A 24,785-nucleotide genomic window follows, 5' to 3' on the forward strand; every position below is an offset into this window, starting at 1 on the left:
CAAAATCTAGAGAATCGGACAAGCCAGAGGTGTCCAGAGTGCCATGTGTCTCATCCAGCTCCACCCCAGTTCTTTTCTCCTTACATGGCCTTATGTCCACACCTGCACGCATCAGCCCCACTTCCCTGTGACAGCACAGGTGACTGAGTATGCTTTACCTACCCTTGTGTCTTGAGTGTTGCAGCTTATCATTTGATTCTCCAAAACATCACCACCTTTAAAATAAGGACCCCGTTTTCTAATTCTTTTTTAATACACCCAGCCTAATGGGTGTTGTATAAAAAAAGGAGAAACTCAGGTGAAATGGTGGGTACAAGGTACTTTGTGAAGTGTTCACAATAACCCTACTAAGCACCGTTTAATGATGAAAGAGCTGCATGTGAAGATTCAAGTTATATAAGCACTGCTGTTTTCTGTTCTGCTGTAGAAAAGTCTGTCTTGCAGAATATACATACAGTTTACTGAGCCCTTTCTGGGGCCAGGCACTGTGCTAAGCACTTCACCTGCCCTATTTCACTTATTCACACACACACACGCTTGCCTTTTTTTGATGTAGTTGTTACTATTCCTGTTTTATAGATGACAAAACTGAGGCTTAAAGAGTTTTTCCAAGTTTACACCGGCAAGAAAGTGCCAGAGTCAGGGCTGGGGTCCAGCCTTTCTAATGCCAAAGCCCCTTCCTTCAGACACTACGTGTGAAGGCTGCACGTCTTGCTCTGCGTGTGTGTTTATGCCTTTTTGTCCAGCCCTAAAGGTGGTTCTTCTTTAAGATCATAGACTAGAAGAACAGATCAAATGGTATTAGTGTGTTCATATAAATAGTGTTATAAGCTAGTGGTAGCTTTTAAGGAAGTAAGATTTTTTAGATAAGTCGAGGTCTAATGAGTGCAAATAGAACAGAAGAATGACTCCATTATCACAGCTAATAATCTGATTAAGATGTTTTGCCCTGGTTAAGACTATTGGTTGTACCTAACAAAAACACATTTTTGTAAGTATGTTTTAATTTCATGACTCTTTTTATAGTCAACACTTTGTTTTCGTGACATAATCAAGACATAAATCCTTGATTAAATTAGTAAATCATATGAATTTATGGTAGACAGAAAATAGATTTGTGTTTTTGCTTAAGTCCTTATCTATGAGATATTAACTAGATAAACAATATTTATAAAAAGAATTTGGGATTAGCAATCAAGAGTCTTGGGTTTGTGTTCAGTGCTGCCACTTTCTCTGTTTGACCTTGGGCAAATCACTTGGGCATTCTGAGCTTCAGTTTCTGCCTCTTTTAAAAAAGACCATCATAATTATTTTGAAGCTCAAATGAAATAGCGTATGTGAAAACTCCTTAACTGTGAAGTACTCATACATTTTATTTTTTATATTAACTATTTAATTTTTTAACAGTAACATAGATTCTAACCTTAAAATCCATTTTTAGTATGACAGCAAACTTTAAACACTCCTGACATGTAATCAAACTAAGAATTTAGTTCTCCTTTCACCTGCCGTTCATGGGTAGTGTAAGATAAAGCAGTTGTGTATGGGTGTTGTCCGTATTTCTCATCTTCCAATTCCTTGCTTAAAGAAACTAAACAGTAGAACATCATAACTTTGTTCTCTGTGTCAGCAGAGCATTACAAAGCCCTGAAAGAATGTTAAAGCAGTTTCAAAATACTATTTTTAGGTGCAACATTGTCAGGAAATAAGCCTTCACTGAGAGATTTTGAGAAAAACAGTGCTTGAAAATCAGCAGCTGGAGTAGCAAAAGGAATGATCTTGCATAAAATTTTAATACACAAGCCAGTATTGTTAACAACCAAAAATATTCTTTCTGCAGGTTGAAATTATCCAATGATGAAATCAAACGAGCAATTCTAACAATGGACGAGCAGGAAGATCTGCCCAAGGACATGTTGGAGCAGGTGAGCCAGAAGAGTGACAGCTGACTTTCAGCAGGACGTGGGATATTGAGAAAACCTGCTTGTTGCTGGTAGACGATTTCCTCTCCTCTGAATTGAGGAGATTGAACCAAGGTTCCATGGGGCTCTGTTAGGAGACTTTATGACGTTATCGTGTCATTCCTCCTCAAAATGATGGATGAGAAGGAAGGTGACAAGTTTTTTAAATGCCTGAGATGCACAATGCCAGATTTTGGCCCTCATGCTGCAGTTATTATGCTTTAGTAGGTCATATAAATCTACTAGCTTTCGTGGAAAATCTGTCTTTCACAGGAATATGGAGAATCTCTTAGTGCTCTGAGATTACGGACTGGACTATGTAAACTGATTCATTTCCAGATCCTTAACACAATTTGTGTCTTGATCTTGGCTCACCATTCCCACAATCACAGAAGCCACTGTTAACCCCTGGCACTGTCATCTACTTCGGAATACTCGTACGTGTCATAAGGTGGGGCAGAAATTTCTTGGGGCTGAGTCTTGTCTCCATTACTTGTGTGGCACTCTTTTTGTGCTGTAATGGCAGGGAATTCAAATGCCAGGGCTAGCAAGTGTGCAATAGGTTTACACACAGTCAGCACACAGCCTTGTCCGTGGTATTTGGAGATAATTTGTATTTCCCATGGCCAGGCAGCAAGTCGAACGTGGTGCACCAGCCTGTCTTCACGCGGTGTTTCTGTGACATGCTCGGTGTAGCCGCTCCAACCGTGTTCTGTGTGGTTCAGCAGAATCATTGAGTTGTCCCCAAATGACAGAGTTGTTGAACCAGCAGGTATTCCAGGCCAGGGATTATCTTCTCCCTTTGTCTGGGCCGTATCTGTCTATGCTTCACGCAGATCGTTTCGAAAAGCTTTAGGACTGTTCTGTCTGTTCGTCTCATTGTCCTTGGGATGGAATCATATTTTGAGAGATTTTGGTCAAGAGTTCCATGTTTGTTAGAGCCAGGTCCACCTAAGGTCAACTGTGGACACAAGCAATCATGATTCTGGGCTGAACTTGAGGTCTTGTCTGTAGGCATGCTCAGCTCCCAAGAGCAGAGGAAAAGGACATTTTGTGCCACTAACTGTGATCCTGGGTGGTGAGTTGGCTCAGGGTAGAGGGCCTGTTTGTCTGCAGGTGCATTTTCCATGGTTCTCACTGATGTCCCAAGAGGCCTCAGACACAAAGCAGGGGGGAGTGATGTGTGCAGTGTCACCACTGCCCCTTGCCTTGCCCTGGTGTGGACTTGCCCCTCCCCAAAGCCTCTGCATGGGCAGTGGTCCTTACACTTAGCAGTGGAAACACTTTTCATGCTCTCCTTTTAAGGGGAGCTTTAGTTATCAAAATTGTTAATGACTATGTTTCCAAGTCTGTTAGGATGCTCTGTGTATGAATAGTTTAAAAGTAATTCCTAAAATTCATTTTTTAGAGCGTTTTACAGCTCCTCTGCACACTCTTTCCTCCCTCTCTGAACATCAGTCAAAACAGAGCCCCTGTCCCGAGAGCCGGCAGCCCAGGCCCCCTCTGCCCCTCCTGGCCCCCAGGCGACCCTGCACTCTAGTCGCCTGCGTCAGAAGTTGCCCACGCACAGTGAAGAAGCACGCAAAAAGCTGCTCTAGTCCTTAGGCCTTCAGCTTCTATCGACAAGGTTGTATGTTTAAAATTCCACAAGATCTGTTTACTGTGAAATTGCATCCAGCAAAATTCCTCCTTGAGGGGAAGGGATTTCAGAATCTTGCCAAAAGGGCTTGCAGTACAAATAGAATGTACTTCAAATAAATACAAGTAAGAAAATCGGTCTACTGAAGCAGAATCTGGCCAAGCATCTCCAGATAATTCTGTGTGCCTCGCTCTCTGCCCATCTCCCGTGCTCATTCTCTTCCTCCATCTTCGCCCATTTTCCTCTGCTTCCTTGTCCTTCATATAGCACTTGCCCCAGACTAGCGCTGGAGCCAGCATCTCTTCACTATTTGTGATATGCATTTGAGCCACGTTTGTTCCCTCCTCTCCTGCTGCTTTTAGCTGCTGAGCTCAGGTCTCAGATGAGATCAATACTTGCCTCTTTCTTGGAATGCATACCTTTCTCTTATTCCCAGGCATTTGTCTAACTCCACATTCCTCCCCAGAGTATCCATACACAGCCCGTTACTCAGCCCTGCTTTGAGAAGGACTGAACCGTTAGCATGTGACTCTTACTGTGCTCTTGTAAGTGACAGAAGAGAGAGACTGGTTGTGTTATCCTGAGCAGGGGCCTGTGGGCTCAGCACAGCTAGTGGGAGTGGAAATCCCCGAGATGAGGACTGAATTTCCTTGCCCAGTAGGTAAAAATCCAAACCAAGGTGGAAAAACGAGCCTTTTCCTCTCCCTCCTCCTCGCTTCTCCTTGTCCTTCTACCCATGCGCCCCCCACCCCCCCCCGACCCCTGCACTGAGGAACAGCGAGAAGACACTTGTCATGTCTAGTGTCACCATTTGGACATGGAACATAAATGCATAGAAGCTATCAGGCCACCAGACCTGTGAACTCCCTGGCATCTCTCCATCTTTCTCCCCTCTCCTCGCATTAGAAAAGAGGGCTGCCCCTGGCTCCGCTCTGGCCCATCCCTTCCTTCTGCTCTGGGACCCAGCCGGATCCAAGGACTCTGCTCCTCCCCTCCAGGTCTTCCAGCTCTCCCTCTCCACGTGTATCTTGCCCAAGTCCCAGCTGTCCCCACACACCCCCCTCAAGACTGCGAATCCCCATCCAGCTGCTGTCCTCTGTCTTTTTTCATGCAGCCAGTTCGTGAAAGCTTGTCCACACTCGCCTCCTATTCGCTCTTCTTCAACTCACTGCAGTCTGTCTTCCTCACCTCCCTAAAGCTCTTCTCGCTAAGGTCACACACCTTCCTTGTTGCCAAAGCCAGGGGACACTTTGCAGTCCTTATCTTCCTTGATTTCTGGGTGGGGTGTGACACTGATGGCCACTTGTTCCATGATGATATGCCTTCTTCCTTTGGCCCTGTGATACCACATTTGCCTCTCTCTTGTCTCCTCTGAAGGTTCCTCTTCTTGTCCTCATCCCTTCAATGCTGGCTTCTCTCCAGCCCTGCTTTTTTTTTCTTGATGGTTCCCTTGGTTACCTCACTCCCATCATCACTGCATTCAGTACCCTACCTGTTACAACAAACACCACTGCTTTGTCTTCCAAACAGAACTCTTTAGAATTCCAGACCCATTTGTCCACCTGCCTCCTAGAAATCACCACTTGGTTTTCTTGTCAGGATTTCAAACACTAAACTCACCTTCTCTCCACCCGCCCTCCTCCCATCTTCTCTTTGTGGGTTCTTTGTTACACTCTGTGTATCTTTGTTGCCTAAGCCAGAAGCCCGGACCTCATCCTTTTGACTCTCATCTACCACAATCCCTCCATCCATCAATAGAGCAGGCTGGTTCTATTAAAACCCCCTGAATAACTCTAGAATCTAGGATAAATCTAGAATAACTCCAGACTGCCCAGACTAGGCCACCATCCTCTCTCACCTGGATTACTGCGCCAACTATCTAAGCACAACCCCTAATACTTTTGATCCCTTCTAATTCTTTCTCCATTCTGCAAGCACAGTGATCTTTTTAAAATGCAAACTTATTCCCCTACTTAAGATTTTTAAGTTACATCCTGTGCCCTCCAAATAAAGAATGAACTTCTCATAAGGCCCTTGCTACTCCCAGGCCTTGCCCCCTACTGCTCTCCCCCCTGCTGTTACAGCCACTCTTCCACCTGCATAAATGCTGCACTGCCCGTTCCAGACCACAGCACGTGATATGCGCTCTGCCTGGAATGTATTTCCAACCTCACACCATTCACCTCCTTCCCTGTAATTCCAATTCTCTGTCTCTGCTGGTGGCTCCTAGACTGACTGCCTTTGCTGAGGGCCCTTAGTTAAATCCTACAAATATTTGAAAAGCTACTAAATGGACCACCCAATGCCAGCATCAAATTATGGGGAGGATCTCAGGGTACAGAGGGTCAGTGTAATTAAAAATATATATATCCAAGGGTACTTGATGGGCAAAATAACACACAAGCACAGGCCTGTGCATACACTTGCTGATGTTTGTGCCTTTAAAGAAAATCAGAAATACACAGAAGTGCTTTTTCGACTTTAAATATTGTTGCCATTTCTTCCACATTCCATGCTCATTTCTTCTTCCAAAATAAAATATGGAATCAAAAACTTCAAGTCCCACTGTGTTCCTTTCATCCAACTCTACATGGAGCAAAAACTGAGATGGAATTAGATAAGCCAAAGAAATCAGCAAATGAATGGAAAATGTACATAGAATTACTCACTCAAGCATGAAGTCATAGGAAAAAGCATAGAGCTGAGAGTCAAGAGACTAGGTTCCATTTCTGATGATTACATGCACTTGCTTTGTAATCCTGGGTGAGAGGCTTAATCTCTCTTGACTCAGTTGTATCCTCTTCTCATGAGAGGGTTGACATCTCCAGGCTCCCTCTAACAGTCTGTGCAAAGTGGGTCCTGGAAGAGAGCTTCCTTCCACAGTTCTGACTTGAGAGGCAGAATAGAGCAGAAAGGTGCCAGGAAGGAATCTTATACCAATTTAACTACTTTCAAGTAAAAATGGAAAGATTTATTCATTTCTATTGTATCTTAAGAATCACCTGTGAGCAGAGTTTACAAATTAACAAAAAGTTAAAATTTCATCTTGGGACAGATTAACTGAAAGGGTGAAAAATTGCTACAAGAATTTAGATTATAAACCTCAGTTTGAATATTTGTGTGTACTTTTTAGCTCTTGAAATTTGTTCCTGAAAAGAGTGACATTGACCTGTTGGAGGAACATAAGCATGAACTGGATCGGATGGCCAAGGCTGATAGGTTCCTTTTTGAGATGAGCCGGTGAGTTTGAAAATGCTTCAAAAGTAAAGATGCCCCCATCTTTCTAAGGAAGTTAAACTTTTGATCCATGTTGAATTGTTGGGGACAGTTAACCTGGTTTAACTTGAAGCCTTTTGAATTCCAGAACCTTCTCAAGGCTGAGCTGTGAGGAATTGGATTGTTTTGTTTATGTGAGCTCTCGCTCCTGGGAGCCAGGGTCAGGGTCAGGGCCAGGGTCAGAGGCAGGGTCAGGGTCAGGGTTGCTTCACAGTTATTTCTGGGCCTCATGGACTCATGTGCTTTGACCTAGTCAAGTCATAAGTTTTCCTGGTTCCAGTCAGTGTTGTTCTCCTCACCACTTTGATTTCTTGAGATTGTACCTCACTCTTGTACCTCAGCATATCAAGGTGGTTGTAAAACAGAAAAAAAAATGGGCAGACTTGGCAATGTCAACCTGGAGCCCACTGACTGAACAGCCAGGGTCTGGATGTCAAGTCGTGACACATGCAGACATCACTAATCGATCGTGGCACTCTTCCCACGGAGCCTTGGCAAGCTTTCTCAACCTTTCTCCAGAAAGGCCTGAGGCAGCCACTGCTTTGTAATTGAGTTTGGCATGCGAGCTGAGTCTGTTTGCCATCCCAGGCCTAGCGAATTGATTCTGTGTTAGACAAGGACCAGTGGTCCTGAAACTCGCCATCAGCTGCAGGGCAGAACTCTTCCCCTGAGTGCCAAAGTCTGACAAACGTAGCTAAGGGGGACATGCCTCTCGCTCTACATTTCAGCCATATCCAGAGTTATTTGTGTTGTTGTTCCATCTTAACTCATCATTTTGTACACTACTGTAAGACAAAGGATTGTTTTGAAATTTGGAGGAAGGGCTGGGCTGATCCCTGGTCCTACTGGACTGAAGTTTCCACTATGGAGCAGGTTAAGCAGTGATTTCAGAGGCCTGAGCAAAAGTGCTCACCCTCGCCCCCTCAGCAGCACAGAGAGCTTACCTTGGAGGTAATCAGAGGCCAGCGTTCATTGCTGTTGTCTCTAGTGCTAGCGCTATCTTGGAAGGCAGAGCATGCCAGCCCTGAGGGGAGCAGATGCAGGGCTAACTGTGAAGAGAGGGGAAGGTGTGGGTATGGATGAGGAGACAATGCTGTAGACAGGTTACTCTACAGTTTTGCCAAATGCAAACGTTGTGGGCCATGAAGCAGCGTGGGCAAAGTGCGGGTAACAGCCTTTGCTGGCAGCAGAACGGACAGTCTTCACCCTTTCATTCCTTTTTCTCTCTTCTCTGCTCACAAGGGCTACTGGGACTCTGAGGAAGGGAAGGGACTTGCTTTCCTCGACGGCAGCCAGCTCTCACTTTCTTTTAGCAGTTGCCTAGTCTGATTGGGGCTAAGGACCCTGGTGCAATTGCCACAATACCCACTGTAGGTCAGAGAGAAAGGGGCTCTCCAGGAGAAGATGGCCTCGCGCCCTGTGCTCCTGTCCAGGAGAGGAACTGTGCACGTGTGTGTGTCTGTGTGTTTGGGGGGTACTCTAGGGTACCTCCACCTCCTTTTCCATTGAGTGGACACAGATGTATTAAGTAAATGTTCGTTAATCCATGCTTGCTCTTACAGAATTAACCATTATCAGCAAAGACTGCAGTCGCTGTACTTCAAAAAGAAGTTTGCAGAGCGTGTGGCAGAAGTGAAACCGAAGGTAGAAGGTAAAGTCAGGCCACCCAGGCTGGAAATGACGTTTGTCTTAAGTGCCCCTTTACACGTGCGATCCAGGTGCATATGGTGAACAGGATCGCTTTGGTGATTTTCTTGTTCACAATCTTCTGGAATTCTGATGGGTCATTACTTAAGGTCCATGCTTGGCTCGCTGGCCCAGCCTGGGTTCTGGAGCTCCCAGCACGCCGCCTGGGCTCCTTTGCAGGCTCGGGCTTTGGACATCCTGGATGTTGGTGAGGAATTTATTTGATCACTGCTGGCATTAAGCCTATAATTAGCTTTCTTGCAATGGGGTCTTACTAGATTTTTCTAAGGGAAGAGCCGAGGCTCTTATATGGTTTGATTTTGAGGCTGTTAGATTTTTAGATGTTTGAAATATGGGCAAGGCAACTAAAGAGCACAGCCACAGAACGTGAGCTGGGACTTAGGAGCCTGCTCGAGCTCTGATCCCTGGTGATACCTGCAAGCTATAACATGTAACGCAGTTTTTCTATCAATGGAAGTGATCAGTAATCCTGTTGATCTGACTCATACCAGGCAGGAAAGTGTTTGCAAAGGAATGTGGGAAATGCAGTTGCTGTTCTGTGTGTTCCTAACTGCTTGTAGTTGATGAGTCAGGCGAGAAAAGGACTGGCAAAGAGTGGCATTGTGCGGCTGTCTGGCTCTCCATGTCCCTGAGTTCTTTGCCTCTGGTTGAAATGTTTTGAAAGCGCTCCCTGGTAGCCTAGCAACCCAATCTTACATCTTCAGTATCCACTGTTAGGTGTGCAGGTTTAGGATGGATATCACTGGAAAGTCTGGATTGTAATAGTAGTGTTTTTGTGTGTTTTGAAGCGATTCGTTCTGGCTCAGAAGAGGTGTTCAGGAGTGGTGCCCTGAAGCAGTTGCTAGAGGTGGTTTTGGCCTTTGGGAATTACATGAATAAAGGCCAAAGAGGCAATGCGTATGGATTCAAGATATCCAGCCTGAACAAGATTGCTGACACAAAATCCAGCATTGACAAGTAAGTGTGGATCTTCCGTCCTGGAGGATCTGGCTGCTCGGCTCAGGGCTTACACTTGTCCCTTGCTCCTCTAGGCCTCACAATGCTGCAGTCTCTGGCTTGCACTGCTCTTTCCTTGTCTGACTTGAGCCCTCTCTGACCTCTCGCACAACCACAAGTACCCCAAGTTCCTGTTGGGCCAATTATCCTTCATCCGTTTTCAGTCCACAGGGATATGATCTAGTCCAAATTTGTTGTTTTTTGGGTTTTCTTGGATAAACTTTTTATTATAATATAATGCACTAAAGACAAGTTCACTCATCGTAAACATGCAGCTCGATGAATTTTCACAAATTGAACACATTAGCATAACTAGTGCCTAGATGCAGAAAGAGAATCTTACCAGCACTTTGGTGGTCTCCTGCTGTCCTGTGCCAGTCACTATGCCTCCACAGAGAACCATGTTCCAGGGAAAAGAAAGAAAACCGACAGCTGATGACAGAATGTGAAGCTTGTTGGGTTTTTAAGTTGTGTTCTCCTTTATACATTGAAGCCAGCAGATATATGAAAAATATGTGTAAATGTGTTTTGGCTGTTGGTATTCAGCTGCTCATCCCAAGACTCATTAAAATGCTTCCTAGAAAGTGCATTTTAAGTGAACAGATTCTCCTTAGAGACACCGAGATGTGAAAATGCTCTGCTGCCATTAACAGGTAGGGTCATTGGGCACATTAACTCTAGCTGCCCTGAGAGCTGTGTTTCTCTAAGGTTCTCACTGACTTCAAAGGAACTTGCACAATTGTTTCTAAGGTAAACTGCTTTGTACCCAAATTCCTTTTAGAAATATGCACTGTTCACTCTAATTATGCCTAACGAGTGAGGCTTTTTACTCTATATTTTCTATAGGGTTAGCGAAGCATAGCATTATGGCAACCCTGAATCCGTCCTATAAGAAATAAGCAGTGTGTTAAGTTGTTGGCCTAACCTTATCTTTGCATCATGTAGAGATAGATTAAGGAAGGGCAGCTGTTATGTTATGTCACTGCCACCTGATTTTTAATATAAGCACTTGATCCTTTTCAGAGCAGTTTCACATGTGATCGTCGCAACAGCCTGTATTGTACACAGGCCAAGTGCTATGTCGCCTGTTAGCAGATAAAGAAACTAAGCCAGGGTCAGGTGGCTCGTGTAACTTGCCTAAGGTCACAACAAGCAAGGTATGTGGCCCTACAGGTGTTTGACACCTGTCCTAGTCGTCTGTCCACAGCTCTTATTTGTAGGCGGTAGTAGGCAATTGTAGCATCTTACTTGCATACAAAGAGCAGCCACCTCTTGAAGGAAGAGTGTTCTCTTCAACTGGGCTTGCAGGTCAAAGGAAGGGAACCCTCACTACCAGTCAGTCCTGTTCTCTCTCTCTCAAAGAGAAACACACACCCACAAGTCCTTGATACTCTTTGCCTCCCTCAAACTTAATGATAACCTGGCACTTACTACGTGATTATCTGCTTATTAAAGTTACTACAGAATTTATCTAATGGACAATCTTTTTCAAAACAGTAGAGACACTCTGATCTCTTTTTTTCTGCCTGTGAATCTTTGTTCCTCAAAAGTGTCTTATAAACCCATAGTGCCAGCAGAGTGCCTTGCTTATAAGCACTCACTCGTTAAATGTTCAAGTGAATCTAATCAAACTGCAAGGCTGTCGGCATGAAGGGTACATGCATTCTGCATTGAAGACTTGTCTAGGTAACCAGAATTATTAGCCAGTGTTTGACTTTGCTGAGCAATTGTTTTCTAATTATTGAGAGCAAGGACAATTTTTTTTACATGTGGGCCAGTTGACTCAGAGGAATAGGATTGCATTGACTTCTGTGAAGCTGCTAGGGTAACCAGAAATGGTTTTCATTATTATGGAAAAGAAAACTCGGGCTGGCCTGGTGGCAGAGCGGTGAAGTTCACAGGTCCTGCCTCGGCTGCCCGGGATTCACCGGTTTGGATCCCGGGTGCGGACATGGCACAGCTTGGCAAGCCATGCTGTGGCAGGCGTCCCACATATAAAGTAGAGGAAGATGGGCACGGGTGTTAGCTCAGGGCCAGTCTTCCTCAGCAAAAAGAGGAGGATTGGCAGCAGTTAGCTCAGTGCTAATCTTCCTCAAAGAAAAGAAAAGAAAAAAGAAAATTGTTTGACAGCTCTGCTTCACTTTAGTTGGAGGTGGGTGGGACTGATGTGACAGCATTGTGAAATAGCAAACTGCCTAAAAATTAGGGATGTGTTTTTAAAGACACACATTTGTGTCTTCCTGATTAGAGTAACTTTCAATAGACCAGTGGTTCTCGATCTTACCTGTTAGAATCACTGGGGAGTTTTTAAAAATACCCACACCTGGCCTCACCTCGTTCCAATTAAGTGAATCTCAGGTTGGCGCCCCGGCATCTGGTGTCCAGGTGATTGTAACATGCATTGCGGATGGTGGGGGCACTGGGACCAGACTACCACAGCTTTGCCTAGTAGATAGTTTTATCAGACGCCTGCCTTTTCAACCTGGGTCAGTCAGGGTGCAGCCCTGTCACCACCAAAGAGGGAGCTGGGGTATGGCAGTTAGAAGGTGAAGTGTTGCTAAAATTAGGAATTGGATTCTCAGCCGAAAGGATACCATATCTGTGACGGCACAGTCTTGGCCCACTTCCAGGCTGGGCCCCGAAATCGGTGGCTTTCTAACTTTCTGACCACCGTTTGCTGCAACATGAAAACAAATAGAGTGAAAGAAATATTAAATGAGAATTATCCATAATCCTCATCAGTGAGTCGCTGCTCTGTTCCTTTAGACTGAAAATGGCTGTCCCTTGTTAGTGGCTTAAACACCCCTGCCTCCCCACCCCACGCCGCCCTGCTTTGTGTGAATAAATGGTGGATGCACTATGAAGGTGTGTCCCCACTGCCGATAGTTCCTATTCCTTTCCATCACCTGTAGCATTACCCAGATTTTCAAGGATGCTCGTTATGGGCCAAAGAAGTATAACTTTTATCCCCTGCCCTACCTTTTTAGAAGACGTATGCTTCCTTCTGATATATATTTCTGTAAATCTCATGTAGGCTCTCCCCATATCACCTTCTCTTGAGAATTCTTGCCTTACAGGAACCTCCAAATTTTGAAATTAATGCAGAAATATAGCATTCTTGTGGATCCAACCACTTGAATGTTTAAATCATATGCAGATATTAACCATGTTTGATGCTCTTTCCTTCTTTAATTATAGGAACATTACACTTTTGCACTATCTCATAACTATTGTGGAAAATAAATACCCCAAGGTTCTCAATCTCCATGAAGAACTGCGGGACATTCCTCAAGCAGCAAAAGTAAAGTAAGTACCTACAGTGGGTCGTGTTAGTTTTTTAATTAGGTGGGCTGTGCTTTAGCCGTTGAGATAGGTGGTCAGCACTGCGTGAAGAGGGTCCTGTCCTCTGTTTGCTTTCCCATGAGTAGAATGGGGAATAAAGTTTGAATCGTATCCCAATCACTCAAATGTTTGGAATATATATTTGTTCTAGCTCCTCTGGAATACCCCTGCCTGCAGTTTTTAACTTCCACAAAACCTAATTCTGTGGGTTATTAAAAGGAAAGGAAAGGAATGTGGTTTCACTAGGACTTTTAAATGGTAGTTGTATTAACATACAGGTAGGAGCACCCTTGGTGAAATGAGGATACGTGGTTAAGGAAATAGGAGACCTAAATGTCAGATTGGTGCTTGTAATTTTCACGTGTGCGCATACTCCCAGAAACCAAGGCAAGCTTTTAATGGAAAGCAGTCTTTATGCAAATGAAGAAACTAAAAACAAAATGGAAAGTTGCCAAACTTTCACCACAAACTTCACACCGCTTTTCAGAGACTGAGGAACCGACAGTTTTCCTTGTGTTCATCCCTCCCCCTTTTGGCCCCCCCACCTTTTTTTAAACACATTTAAACTGCATCTTTTTGCAATGAATTTGAAAAATGTGATGAGCAGGCTAATTTTTTCCCTCTTTTTGTAGAATTTGGTAGAAATGTACCATATAAGGCATAAAATTAAAATGTTAAAGTAAATGAAATATTGGTGAATTTGTTTACATTTGAATTATCTGCAAGAATTAAGTTTTAATCTCTAATGTTTAAAAGCCATCACATATAAAGCATTATGAGAGAAGCCCAGGACACTTTCTCTATTAAAAAAAAAAGCAATGGAAATGAAAACTAGTTAGTACAACTTTAAGAAAAATCATTCTTAGTTGAAATTTAAGACATCACCTTGTATTATTCATGGTACCAGAGCTTTAGCGAATAGCAGAGCACTGAGTATGAAGGGCACAGCGTGAGTGTGATTGTGGATAAGCCGGTTTCCTTTCCTTGTTCAAAGGGAACCACGTACAGCAAGGAATTTATTTCCATATATAGTAATTTGCTTAAGTGAGATTTTTGTGAGATTGAAACATGAAATATTTTTGTCCAGATGGGAGATATTTCTATTCTGCTATTTTTAACCTATAAAATATACCTGCTGGCTGTGGAAAACAAAAAACCTAATTCCATAAGTTCAAAACGTTGTTGTCTTTCTGTGAGATCTGAACATTGAAGGGAATTTTAGACATTTCAAATAAACAAGTGTGGACTGCCAAGCATGAAATATTTAAACATATCATATATTTAATAGGTATCAGTCACATGTTGGTTACTAAAATGTTGTTATTTACAACAGCATGACTGAGCTGGACAAAGAGATAAATACATTGAGAAGTGGCCTGAAAGCAGTAGAGACGGTGAGTTTTGTTTCTTTCCTAATTCCCAGTCTTTGCACCATCCCTAGTGCTGGCGATGTCCAGAAGAGGAGTCGCCAGTTGTTTTGGCATGTGGTATGCCCCGGGGGAAACGTTTATTAAGAAAAAAGCAAAGGTAGGCTGAATTTAGCCTGATGACTCAATTGCGGGCAGGAGAACGTCACGGAGGGGTCTCTGGAGCAGGAGCTGGGAAACTGGACCCAGAATTCCACCCATTTCCTACCTGCGAGGCAGAACTCACTAAAGTGGACTGGCCTAGGTGATCCTCAAGGACCTGTGGCTGAGAAGGAGGGTGGAGTAAGCTTAGGTATGTAGAAGGGAGGTCATCCGAGGTTGTACGAGACAAGCTCTGCCCAGGCCTCAGTGGAAGGAAAGTGGGTCAGGCAGCCAGAGGCAGAGGAGTCTGTGGAATTAAACCTGACTGTGCAGGCACAGTGCCACGTGGGTATTGCACAAATGCCGCCAGCAGTAAGGAGGCAGGTCAGGGGATGAGAAACCTCGCTCAGGAGAGTGGACATAGCTCTGATCTGGCACTTAGTGAAGGAGACTGGTTCCCAGCAGCTTGCGAAGGTGCCCTTCTCTTAAATATCTTTCAGATCATTTATCAGTTATGCCCTGAGGACCCTCCTTTTCTTTTTTTATTGCAAAACTATGCCATAGAAAGTAGTTAATCTCATTAAAGACACACCTCTAATAAAAATCACAATTGTAATGTCTAATCTTTTCTGTTTGTTTTTAATAAACTAAGGAGCATGTAAGGTTTTATTTCTTTCCTTTTTGGAGGGGAAGGAGAGGGGCTGTTTAAAAAGAAAATGAGATGAACTAATTGAGTGAAGTCTTTTTCTCCCAGTCCCAGCGGGCCGAGAGACTGGGAGTGAGCATGTAGGACGGTCCTCGGCTTTCAGAGGCCAGACTGGATCAGGGCAGTTTGGGACGAGGCTAGTTTTATAGCCTTCACTCTGTTGCCATTTCCTGCCAGTGGAAGGCTTTCTTGAGACTAGCCTGGCAGTTGTGACAGCCCTAAAGCCTGATAATGGATGCTCTGACCCTTGAGTCCGAGCCCGTTGACAGCAAGCATGAGAGGGGGCTCAAGGAAATTATGTGTTTGGGGTTTATTAAAGGTAGTTTTGCTGAAATCTCTCCATCCCCGGGGGCGTGTACGCTGTAACACATTCTTCATAGGAAAGGGGAGCTTAAGTGTCAAGCTGTAGCCTTGGGAGGAAATGTTGGGTGGCAGACCTTGGCCTATCTAAATATTCATGTCTCCTAATTGTGCTTTGCACAAATTGATTAAAAGTACTAGAACTGTGACTATTTCTTCCAATCAGAGCAAGCTCCATAATTTATAAGCATTTCCACTTCTGTTATTTCATTTGATTCTTATGCTGACGTGGATCTGCCCTCTTACGAGTGCAGAAACTGAGACCCAGGACTCTTGTCATAGATAAGTCAGTGGTGGAGCTGAATCAGCACCCGTAGCCTGGGACCTGTACACTCCCGCTTGTTGGTACCTCTGCCAAAGTGGGTGCCAAAGAAAACAGAGAGATCCAGATTAAGTCAGTTGGTACACAGCATAGTTGTTGCTGAAATTCTGGAGTCACACAGGCTGGAGTTCAAACTCGGGCTCTATCACATATCAGCTACTCGACTTTGAGCAAAGAATTTAATCCCGCTCGACTTCAATTTATATCTCTGTAAAATGGGGATAATAATGTTTCACTTATAGAGGTATTGTGGGATTAAATAAGAAAGTGCCTGCGGCAATGGTTGAAATTAATTATTGAAGTTAGATTTGAATAATATGTATGTTCATCACCATGGTAATGGAGAATGTGGATAATTAACAAGACACTAATACTCCTACCTGCCTGTTCACAAAAACCAAATGGTGTGGACAAGAAGAAAAATGGCAGACAATTATGATGCCAAATGTTACAGTTGAAATTCTCCTGATCCAGATAGCATGGTGTAGGAAGTAAGTAGACTTGGCCAAGAGGGAAAGAAGGAATAATCAGGAAAACAGAATTCTGAGCACAGAATATCAACAGATTTTCTTGCTTTCAGTCACACACTCTTTGAATCCAGTTTGCTCTCCATTATTTGTTTAACGTCTATTAATTTTCTCCAAATGTGAATCTGCTGACTTCTACAGCTGGCGTAAGAAATCACACTGATAAAGTACTCAGATGATTGGTGGAGTTGCCGTTCGCAGATGCGTGTATGCACATGGGCATGGCTCTGGCACAGTGGGCGGAAGGGCAGGGGAGCTAGAGTATCACACAGTGTTTCAGAGCAGGCTTTGATGTGTTTGCCATTCTGACTTACTAAATTTGAGGCATATGGAAAATGAGACAAGGTGTGTCTGCATTTGAAGCCTATGTTGACGTTACCCACTTCCTGTGTTTAAGGAGCTGGAATATCAGAAGTCTCAGCCTCTGCAGCCTGGAGATAAGTTTGTGTCTGTCGTCAGCCAGTTCATCACAGTAGCCAGCTTCAGCTTCTCTGATGTCGAAGATCTTCTAGCAGAAGCTAAAGACCTGGTAAATTGCCCTCTTGCACACTGAGTGTTGTTTGACAGGGCTGGTACTTTCAGATGTTATACTATAAGTATATTGTCATTTCTAGGACTGTGATCAATTGAGACACACCTTTTTTGTATAACTGGCCTATGCTGCCTTTAGGTTAGCAAGATCTTGCAATATCCGAATGGTTAAAACCAGTAAATACTTTGACAATTGTCTCTTGGTTGATATTGGATCAAAATACTTATCTCTGGAAACCAGAAAAGAGTAGGTTATGAAAAGCAGAGGTAGATGAAATCTGCAGTCAGGTGTGACCAAGGCCCTGTGCCTGGGGACCTGTGAGTAATATGTTCTCCTGAGGCAGGGACCTGAGAGGACAGAATACTCCCTCTTGAAATCTCCAGCAGAACTTACTCAATGAGATGCACTTTGACTCATAGCTTCATTGCAAGAGGCATATATATATATTTTTAAGACATTTCTTTTTGTGACTTTTGCTATTTCAAAATTTTGTTTTCTTACAAAGGAAAAATTTTTGTTGGCTAATAACCAAGACCTTAAATCCCCCTGGCTCTCCTCTCCCTCCCTCCCTCCCTCCCTCTCTCTCTCTCTCTCTCTCTCTCTCTCTCCCTCTCCCCCTCTCTCCCTCTCTCCCTCTCTCCCTCTCTCCCTCTCTCCCTCTCTCTGTCTCTAATTTTTCCATGGTCACTTGTTGAGTTATAGATATGGATGATTGTGTGTGTAAGTCTACACACACTGTGGTTTAAGTTCCGAAGTAGACTGTGTGGAGATACATTTGCTAGTCTGCACCTTAAACCCCACCTCCAACATTATTAAATCAACTAGCAGATGATATATGCTCAGATGACTGCTGTTAGAGTTCTAGCCTCTGATATCCATGATTGAAATCAGTCAGCAGCCTCCACTGGGGTAGCCCCGCCACGTCTTGTGTACGCCACACCACTTGGAGTATACACTCCGGAAAGGAAGGGACCACTTCCCAAACTAGGCAATATAGTACTTATTTCCTCAAGGGGTCGAACATTTTTATAACAATCAACTGGATAATTTTTGATTTAAAAACACACACACCCACCAAACCTCCTTTTTTTATCTTAGTTTGAGAACTTCAGTCTGGGACTAGTTTTCGTCAGATTTCTAAGAGTAGAATATACATGACTTCATCATCACTAGAATTCCTAGATAAAAAGATCATTCAGGATGGCTTGGAGTGTGTGAACTTGAATGTTTTAGAAACTCAATTTTAGGCTGTCTGTTGCTGTTTTGTTTATAGCAGACCTTTTAGAAATTAGCTTATAAAACCATGAAGCTAGCTAGAGTGCTGTATGTGGCGTGTGAAAAATGTTATATTTTTCTCTAAAGAGCGCTAGTTTCTAATAGAATATTTCCAAATAAGTAAAACATTGAGAACAGCTCCTCAGCAAAGAAAAAGATGGTAAAAGAACGTATTTATTATCTATATAAAGATATGAAATAATTATAAAATGTTGTATGTATACACACAGACACATATACACACACAACATAATCAAAAATTGTTTTATTTAAGAATAAATATTGAGGAGGAATTGGATGAAAGTAGTCAAAAGGTTCAAACTTCCAGTTAGAAGATTGATAAGTCCTGGGGATGTAATGTATGATATGGTGACTATAGTTAACACTGCTGGATGCTATATTTGAAAATTGTTAACAGAGTAGACCCAACAGTTCTCATTGCAAGGAAAAAAACCCATTTTTTTTTTTTTGTATCTATATGAGATGATGGATATTAACTTGTTGTGGAATCACTTTACAATATATATGTCAAGTCATTATGCTGTACATCTTAAACTTATGCAGTGCTGTATGTCAATTATATCTCAATAAAACTGGGGGAGAGGGGGCCAAAAAAATAAAAGGGAATCAATACTGAAAATATCTCCTTTAGGTAGATAATATTACTTGAAATATCAGAAAAACTTAATATAATAAAGGCAGGTAATGCAAGAAAAATAAAAGCAATTAGCAACTTTTGGGTTGGGGGACTGCATACACATGTCACAGGCTAAACCTGAAGAAAATTAAAGATCTGGAAAATTTTAAGTAGTTGGTTAGGCATAGAGAATGAGAATTCATTTGACTTTGAAGCTAGAAACACCATCCTTAGTGGCTTAGGAATAACAGCATTAGATCATTAGATCCTTAGAGAAGGAAGAAAAATTCTAACAAGCCGTCTGACCTGCACTGAACATAATTTGGATAGTCATAATAATACTAAGACTCCTAAAAGCATGCGGTCTCAGGTTATGAAGGTAATTGCCGGAAGAACTAGAATTAGCAACAATGAAAACTAAAAAGACTGGAAATACTGTTTTGTTACTATATATAGATATCTATAGATATCTACATATATACACTTTCATTTAACTTTTTAAAATTCTCCCTTAATATTTTACATTTTATCTCTTTTAAAAAGATTTGCATTGAAAGGGGTTCTAAAACAAAGGATTTGGAATAAAATTGTATTCTTAGTCATAAATTTTGGGTTGCATTAATGATTCCATAATCAGTTATTGTTTCCTAATTAAGGCTCAGGAAGTATCATAACACCAGCATTATTTATAATTAGGAAAAGCATCTAGGAAGCACGGGATCCCATTTGCTTTTGATATTAACCATATGGCACCAATAAATGATATTAAACTACTTGAAAGAAAAGTTGAAAGTGCAAGTCTCCGTGCCCCTTTAGAGTTGCTATTACCTTTATGTCTTGAGTGCTCTGCGCCACGATATTTTGCTTTTTTGTTTTTACTGCTGTTTAGTTAATAAAAAGTCATGGTAGGTGATCATGGATGTTAAGCTGAAATGAGGTGGACAAGAATGAATGGTTTCAAATGTGGAGGAGTATTACATTTTTGACTTTAGCAGTGATTGATAGACATGTTCAGCAGCCAAAGATAAATACAGGCTCACTAAAATCCAGCAAGTCATATGTGACTCAATTTGACCTTTGGTCATTCTACAGAGCTTTGATTATGGAATTCTCTTGGAACACTGAACTCCCTAAAACCTTCTTTTTTTCCAGTTTACTAAAGCAGTGAAACACTTTGGGGAAGAGGCTGGCAAAATACAGCCAGATGAGTTCTTTGGCATTTTTGATCAGTTTCTTCAAGCTGTGTCAGAAGCCAAACAAGAGAACGAAAACATGAGAAAGAAGAAGGAGGAGGAAGAGCGCCGAGCTCGCATGGAAGCTCAGGTGAGAGAGGGGTAATCAGCCAACTCCACCTCCTGCAAGTTCTCTTGCTGCAACTCCGTGGTTTTTAGACAGCATTCCGAGGTGCTGGCGAGAAGGAGGGCATCGAAGAACTCTCTAGAATACTGCTGGGAGTTTAAATTGGTATAAAGTTTCTCTTGGACAATTTGGCAGTAGATGTCCAAAGCCTGAAAAAATATACCCACATCCTTTGATCTGGAATTCCATTTCCTAGAAATGATTCTAAAGAAATAATCATAAATTTGCACAAAGAGAGCAGCAATCTTTATAATAGCCCCGAGCTGGTAACAACCTAAATGTTTACAAACCGGGCATTAGTTCTAAATGATGTAAGAGCTACATAATGGAATATACAGTCATGTCTTCAAACAATATTTGCTGATGCAAGAAAGTTTACAAAATGATTTCTCTATGATAGCTCTCTTTTTTTTTATTTTGGTAAAATAGGTGTTAATACAGAAAATAATGGTGGTGGGATGTACCCCCAAAAGGTTCACAATGGTTATCCTTGATGTAGAATAAAGGATGATTTTCCCCTTTTGTTTACCTGAATTATCTAAATTTTCTATAATGTATGTGTATTACTTGCCTTCAGTAATGGTAACTCTCGCGTAGCAGGTTCCAGGCATCCAGAGTAGATACAGGCTGAGCCTTTGATGTAGGGAGAGTGGCCTGATGAGCGTTCCTTGTAGTCTTTCTATGCCATCAAAGAAACCAATATTTGAGTCCATTTAATAGTGATAACTTTCTCATTCCATTATAGAAGTATGAATTGCCCCAACTGCTCTTTTTTTTTAACTCGAATATCATGGGGATCACCTAGATGCTGGATGGTTACAGTCTAATCACAAGGTAGTGATCCTTTTTCTTCCTTGTTCGTTGCTTCTACAGTGAGACCTCATGTCCCAGTTACCCCTCTCTTGTGACATCCAGGGGCGTTGGCAGCTAAGGATGGACCTGGCTTGGTGTGGCTGAAGCTCTGCCATATTTCACAGAATCCATCTCTACTGCAAACAAAAGACAACATTTTTACACTTCTCTAAGAGGTTGCTTTCTCTTTGCAGCTCAAAGAGCAACGTGAAAGGGAACGTAAAATGAGGAAAGCAAAAGAGAACAGTGAAGAAGGCGGAGAGTTCGATGACCTGGTTTCAGCTTTACGCTCAGGAGAAGTGTTCGACAAAGACCTTTCTAAACTGAAGCGGAATCGCAAGCGCGTTACCAACCAGATGACGGACAGCAGCCGAGAGAGACCAGTCACGAAACTTAATTTCTAATTTTCCTTGAATACTTTTTTAGAAAGCTCATTAGCAGCCCTTTGAAGTGACTAGAACTTTTCATTACACTGCCTTGCAATCCAAACAGTGGCAATTTCTTCTTTCATCTGTGAGAGAATGTGTGAATGTGTGTGTATGTAAATGTATGTGTATATATATTAAAAAAAATGTATATAGAAGTCTGAGTGTTGTCTGAAGACCTATATGTATGGTTAAAAAAAATCTATGTTAATGTATGTGCTCAGAAACCCTTTGTGTATGCATTCATATTGAGTGTGGCTCATTTTCTTCCCCTAAACACCACAACTGTTCAGAAGCACAATACTATCTCCTGAAAGAGATGACAGAGACATTCCCTAGAGTAAAAAGAAAAGCAAAAGCAAAAAAAAAAAGCTTGAGAAATATTTTATAGTTTCCAAGCTTAGTATACTTGGAAATTATTTTCATTGGTAAAACTAGTGTTGGAAAAATATAGATTTAAAATGGTTTTTGATAGTTGACAATGTGATGCTGGTGCATTGCATCAGTATTTGGTCGGACCAGCTTCGAATCTCTGACTTTGGTGTGGGGATGCAGTCTGTAAATGTTTATTGAGAACATCTTGCACACAATCTGAATTATGTAGAATGTCAGAATTTTTTTTTTATATATTTAAAACTTGGACATCAATTCTTTTCCCTAATTTCATCGAGTTCTCTGCCAAGCGCTCTTGATGATTTCTTTACATTGCTTTTGGAAAGAACACTATTTATCTAAATGCAATCCATGCTTTTGTTAAAGAACAAGATTGCCAGAATGTGCTTGTTGTCCTAACAACATAGATATATGAACTAAAAATAAAATTTCCCACCCAAGACCTAAAAGGAGGAATTGTCTGAAGGGTTGAAAGTTATTTAAAAAAATTTTTTATGGGGGTGCCTTTTTTTTTTTTTTGTATTTTCTGTTTTGTAGGACAAGCTGCATCTTCTGTAACTATAGGTCTGGACTAAAGGACACTTAATGAATGCACAAAATGTCAACAGCACTAACAGAGATGCCAAGATCTATTTATCTCTAAGTATGTTTGAAGTGGTTTGCTGTTTATATGTTGTCATTTTAAATTGTGTGTCAGTAAAGCTACCTGTAAAATTTCAGTCCAAAAGATAAAGCTCTCAGGGAGAAATGAATAGAAACAATGAACATTAGAAAATAAAATATAGATGCTTACCATTAACCTACCAACTCTTAATATCCTTAAGTTATATATAAAGAGGACTGTTACTTTCTTTTTTTTTGGCTTTGCTTTATTTATTTGTAGTGGGGGAGGGGGGCTAAGGTTCTCTTTGCTTTCCATCGATCCTGTTGCGGTTGGGTTTCCTGTGGAGAGAGTAGTTTGTCCTGTTGCACTAGAACATTATTTACTCCCTAAATTGAGTTTTTCAGTCAATTAACAAATATTTATTAAAGACCTACTGTGTGCCAGGCATAGTAGGGCTACAGTGGTAAGCAAGACAGAGCCTCTGCCCCAAGGAGCTTATGTTCTAACGGGGATAGTAAGGGGTGGATAGAATACCAATGTGTGCACTGTACAGGAATCGAACTATTTAAAAATAATTATAATGCTTAGCGCAGATAGGTCTGCGCTATGTGAAAGCTGTGAAATAGTGCTCTAAGAGTTGTCAAGAGCTGTGGTTTTACATTTTTTCCCCCTCATTGCAAACTTAGTGACTTTCTACACATTATGTGGAAGTAAGTGACTCTAGCAAATACAACGGTCATAAATACACAGCAGGGTTATGCTGCCCCAACTCCTAGTCCCCAAGGTCTGCAAGTACACCGTGTTAAAGCTGCAGGTGGAGACTGTGCTCAAAAAAGGCATGGAGGTGAGGAGGAGTGGGATGTGCTGACGGATTTGTCTATTCCTTAACTAAAGTGCCTCTATGTATATTCTTCTCTATTTCTAGCAGGAGAAACTTGGTCTGGCTCAGTTTTGAGACTGTACTTTGAAAACGGCTTTGTCTTACAGTTTAAGGAGTGGACAGTAGAAGGAGAGTCACATAAAGGAGCAAGCTTGTGTAGCGTGTCCCTCTTGCCCTTTTTATCCTCATTTTGATGTGGCCATCCTGGTAGGCCTCCTCTGCCATTTCCATTTTTGGTTTCTTTCCCCAAAAGCTGTGTGCAGGTAATTCCATGTGCCATTGTTGGAAAAAACCTACTTTTTAGATTGGTGCTGGTGTAAGTAGCCACTTTTCTCTCTCGGGTGTGTATTTTAAAAGTTTTTTCTTTGTTTTTTTAAATTAATGCCAAAAATAAAAAGCATTATAATTTGTAAACTTAATTATATGTCTTGTATCTTATTAGCTTAGTAGTTGGAACCGCTTAGTCTTTAGGTGCAAGACTGTTGTCATAGTACCGAGAAAAAACTGTTGTGTGTTATGAGACTGTACATTTTTTTAAATAGCAATATGCAATAAAGAGATGAATTCATTGGATGTGTGCATATGCTTTCTATGAGTTATTAAAATAGCATTATCCAACTTCCTTGCACGTAATGGACGGCAGCGTTCCCTCTGCCCGCAGAGTACCCTATGCTGCCTCTTTCTGTAACTCCGCAACTTCTTTGTACACCTCTAGTAAGTATTACAGTTTCGTGGTGGGGCTACTGATGAAGTTATTCAACTGAGGGTGTAGAAAAGAATCTCTGCTCTCTAGAATCAAAACCTTTTTCATTTTGATGCATTTCCTCTTCAAAAATTAATGTATGGTATAGGTCAATATGGGAAGTGTTACCTGTATAGAACAAGGAATGTGTATTTTATCTTCCAAAAATAGGGCTTTCTCTTGGCACCACGTCACTTGGGCTGCCTGGCCGTCCTCAACCCAACCTGAAGTCAAGCTGAAATTGTCCTGGTGGCTGGTAGAGGACCGAAGCCTCTCTGGTCTTTGGCGTGGACTCAGGATGTTCTTAGAATTGCTGGCCATCTTGTTTTCCTCCCGTCGCTGGACACTGCAGAGCGTCCACAGCTACTTTGTTCTCTTACGCTGGCGTTCACATGGGAGGGATCCTTCTGCATGTTACACGAACATTATATTCCATCCCACAAACTCAACGTACTGCTGTGTTATTTGTACGGTTTGAGTGTGGAGCTACATAAAGAACCATCACAATGCCCTTAGTGTATTGATAGAAATAGGGAAAAACCTGAAAGTTTCAGATCATTACATTTACTTTTATGTCCTCAGTTTCCCCAAAAAAATCACTGAGGAAGATGTGCTTCTGCTGGGAGGGTGAAGCTACTCGATCCTTCCGGGACTTTGCCCCTTTTTTGTAATCTAACATAGGTTTATGTGAGGCAAAAGGATGATCTTTATTAAAATAGTTTGAACACAATTATTCAAAAGA

At 42.0% G+C, this 24,785-nt stretch overlaps 1 protein-coding gene across 8 annotated transcripts in view; it reads left to right on the forward strand.

The window, feature by feature from the left end:
• Window positions 1–23,874, forward strand: part of DAAM1 (dishevelled associated activator of morphogenesis 1) — a 160,620-nt gene extending 136,746 nt beyond the window's left edge. For all 8 annotated transcript variants that reach the window (XM_008534762.2, XM_008534765.2, XM_070594148.1 and 5 more), the window contains 9 exons: window positions 1,841–1,925; window positions 6,734–6,840; window positions 8,439–8,527; window positions 9,372–9,540; window positions 12,778–12,885; window positions 14,255–14,315; window positions 16,742–16,873; window positions 19,941–20,111; window positions 21,194–23,874. In XM_008534762.2, the coding sequence (XP_008532984.1) occupies window positions 1,841–1,925; window positions 6,734–6,840; window positions 8,439–8,527; window positions 9,372–9,540; window positions 12,778–12,885; window positions 14,255–14,315; window positions 16,742–16,873; window positions 19,941–20,111; window positions 21,194–21,403 (1,132 nt within the window). In that variant the 3' untranslated portion in view covers window positions 21,404–23,874. The remainder of the gene's footprint in view (window positions 1–1,840; window positions 1,926–6,733; window positions 6,841–8,438; window positions 8,528–9,371; window positions 9,541–12,777; window positions 12,886–14,254; window positions 14,316–16,741; window positions 16,874–19,940; window positions 20,112–21,193) is intronic.
• Window positions 23,875–24,785: the final 911 nt, after the last annotated feature.

The sequence above is a fragment of the Equus przewalskii genome, chromosome 25, assembly GCF_037783145.1.
Source record: "Equus przewalskii isolate Varuska chromosome 25, EquPr2, whole genome shotgun sequence".
NCBI classification, from domain to species: domain Eukaryota; kingdom Metazoa; phylum Chordata; class Mammalia; order Perissodactyla; family Equidae; genus Equus; species Equus przewalskii.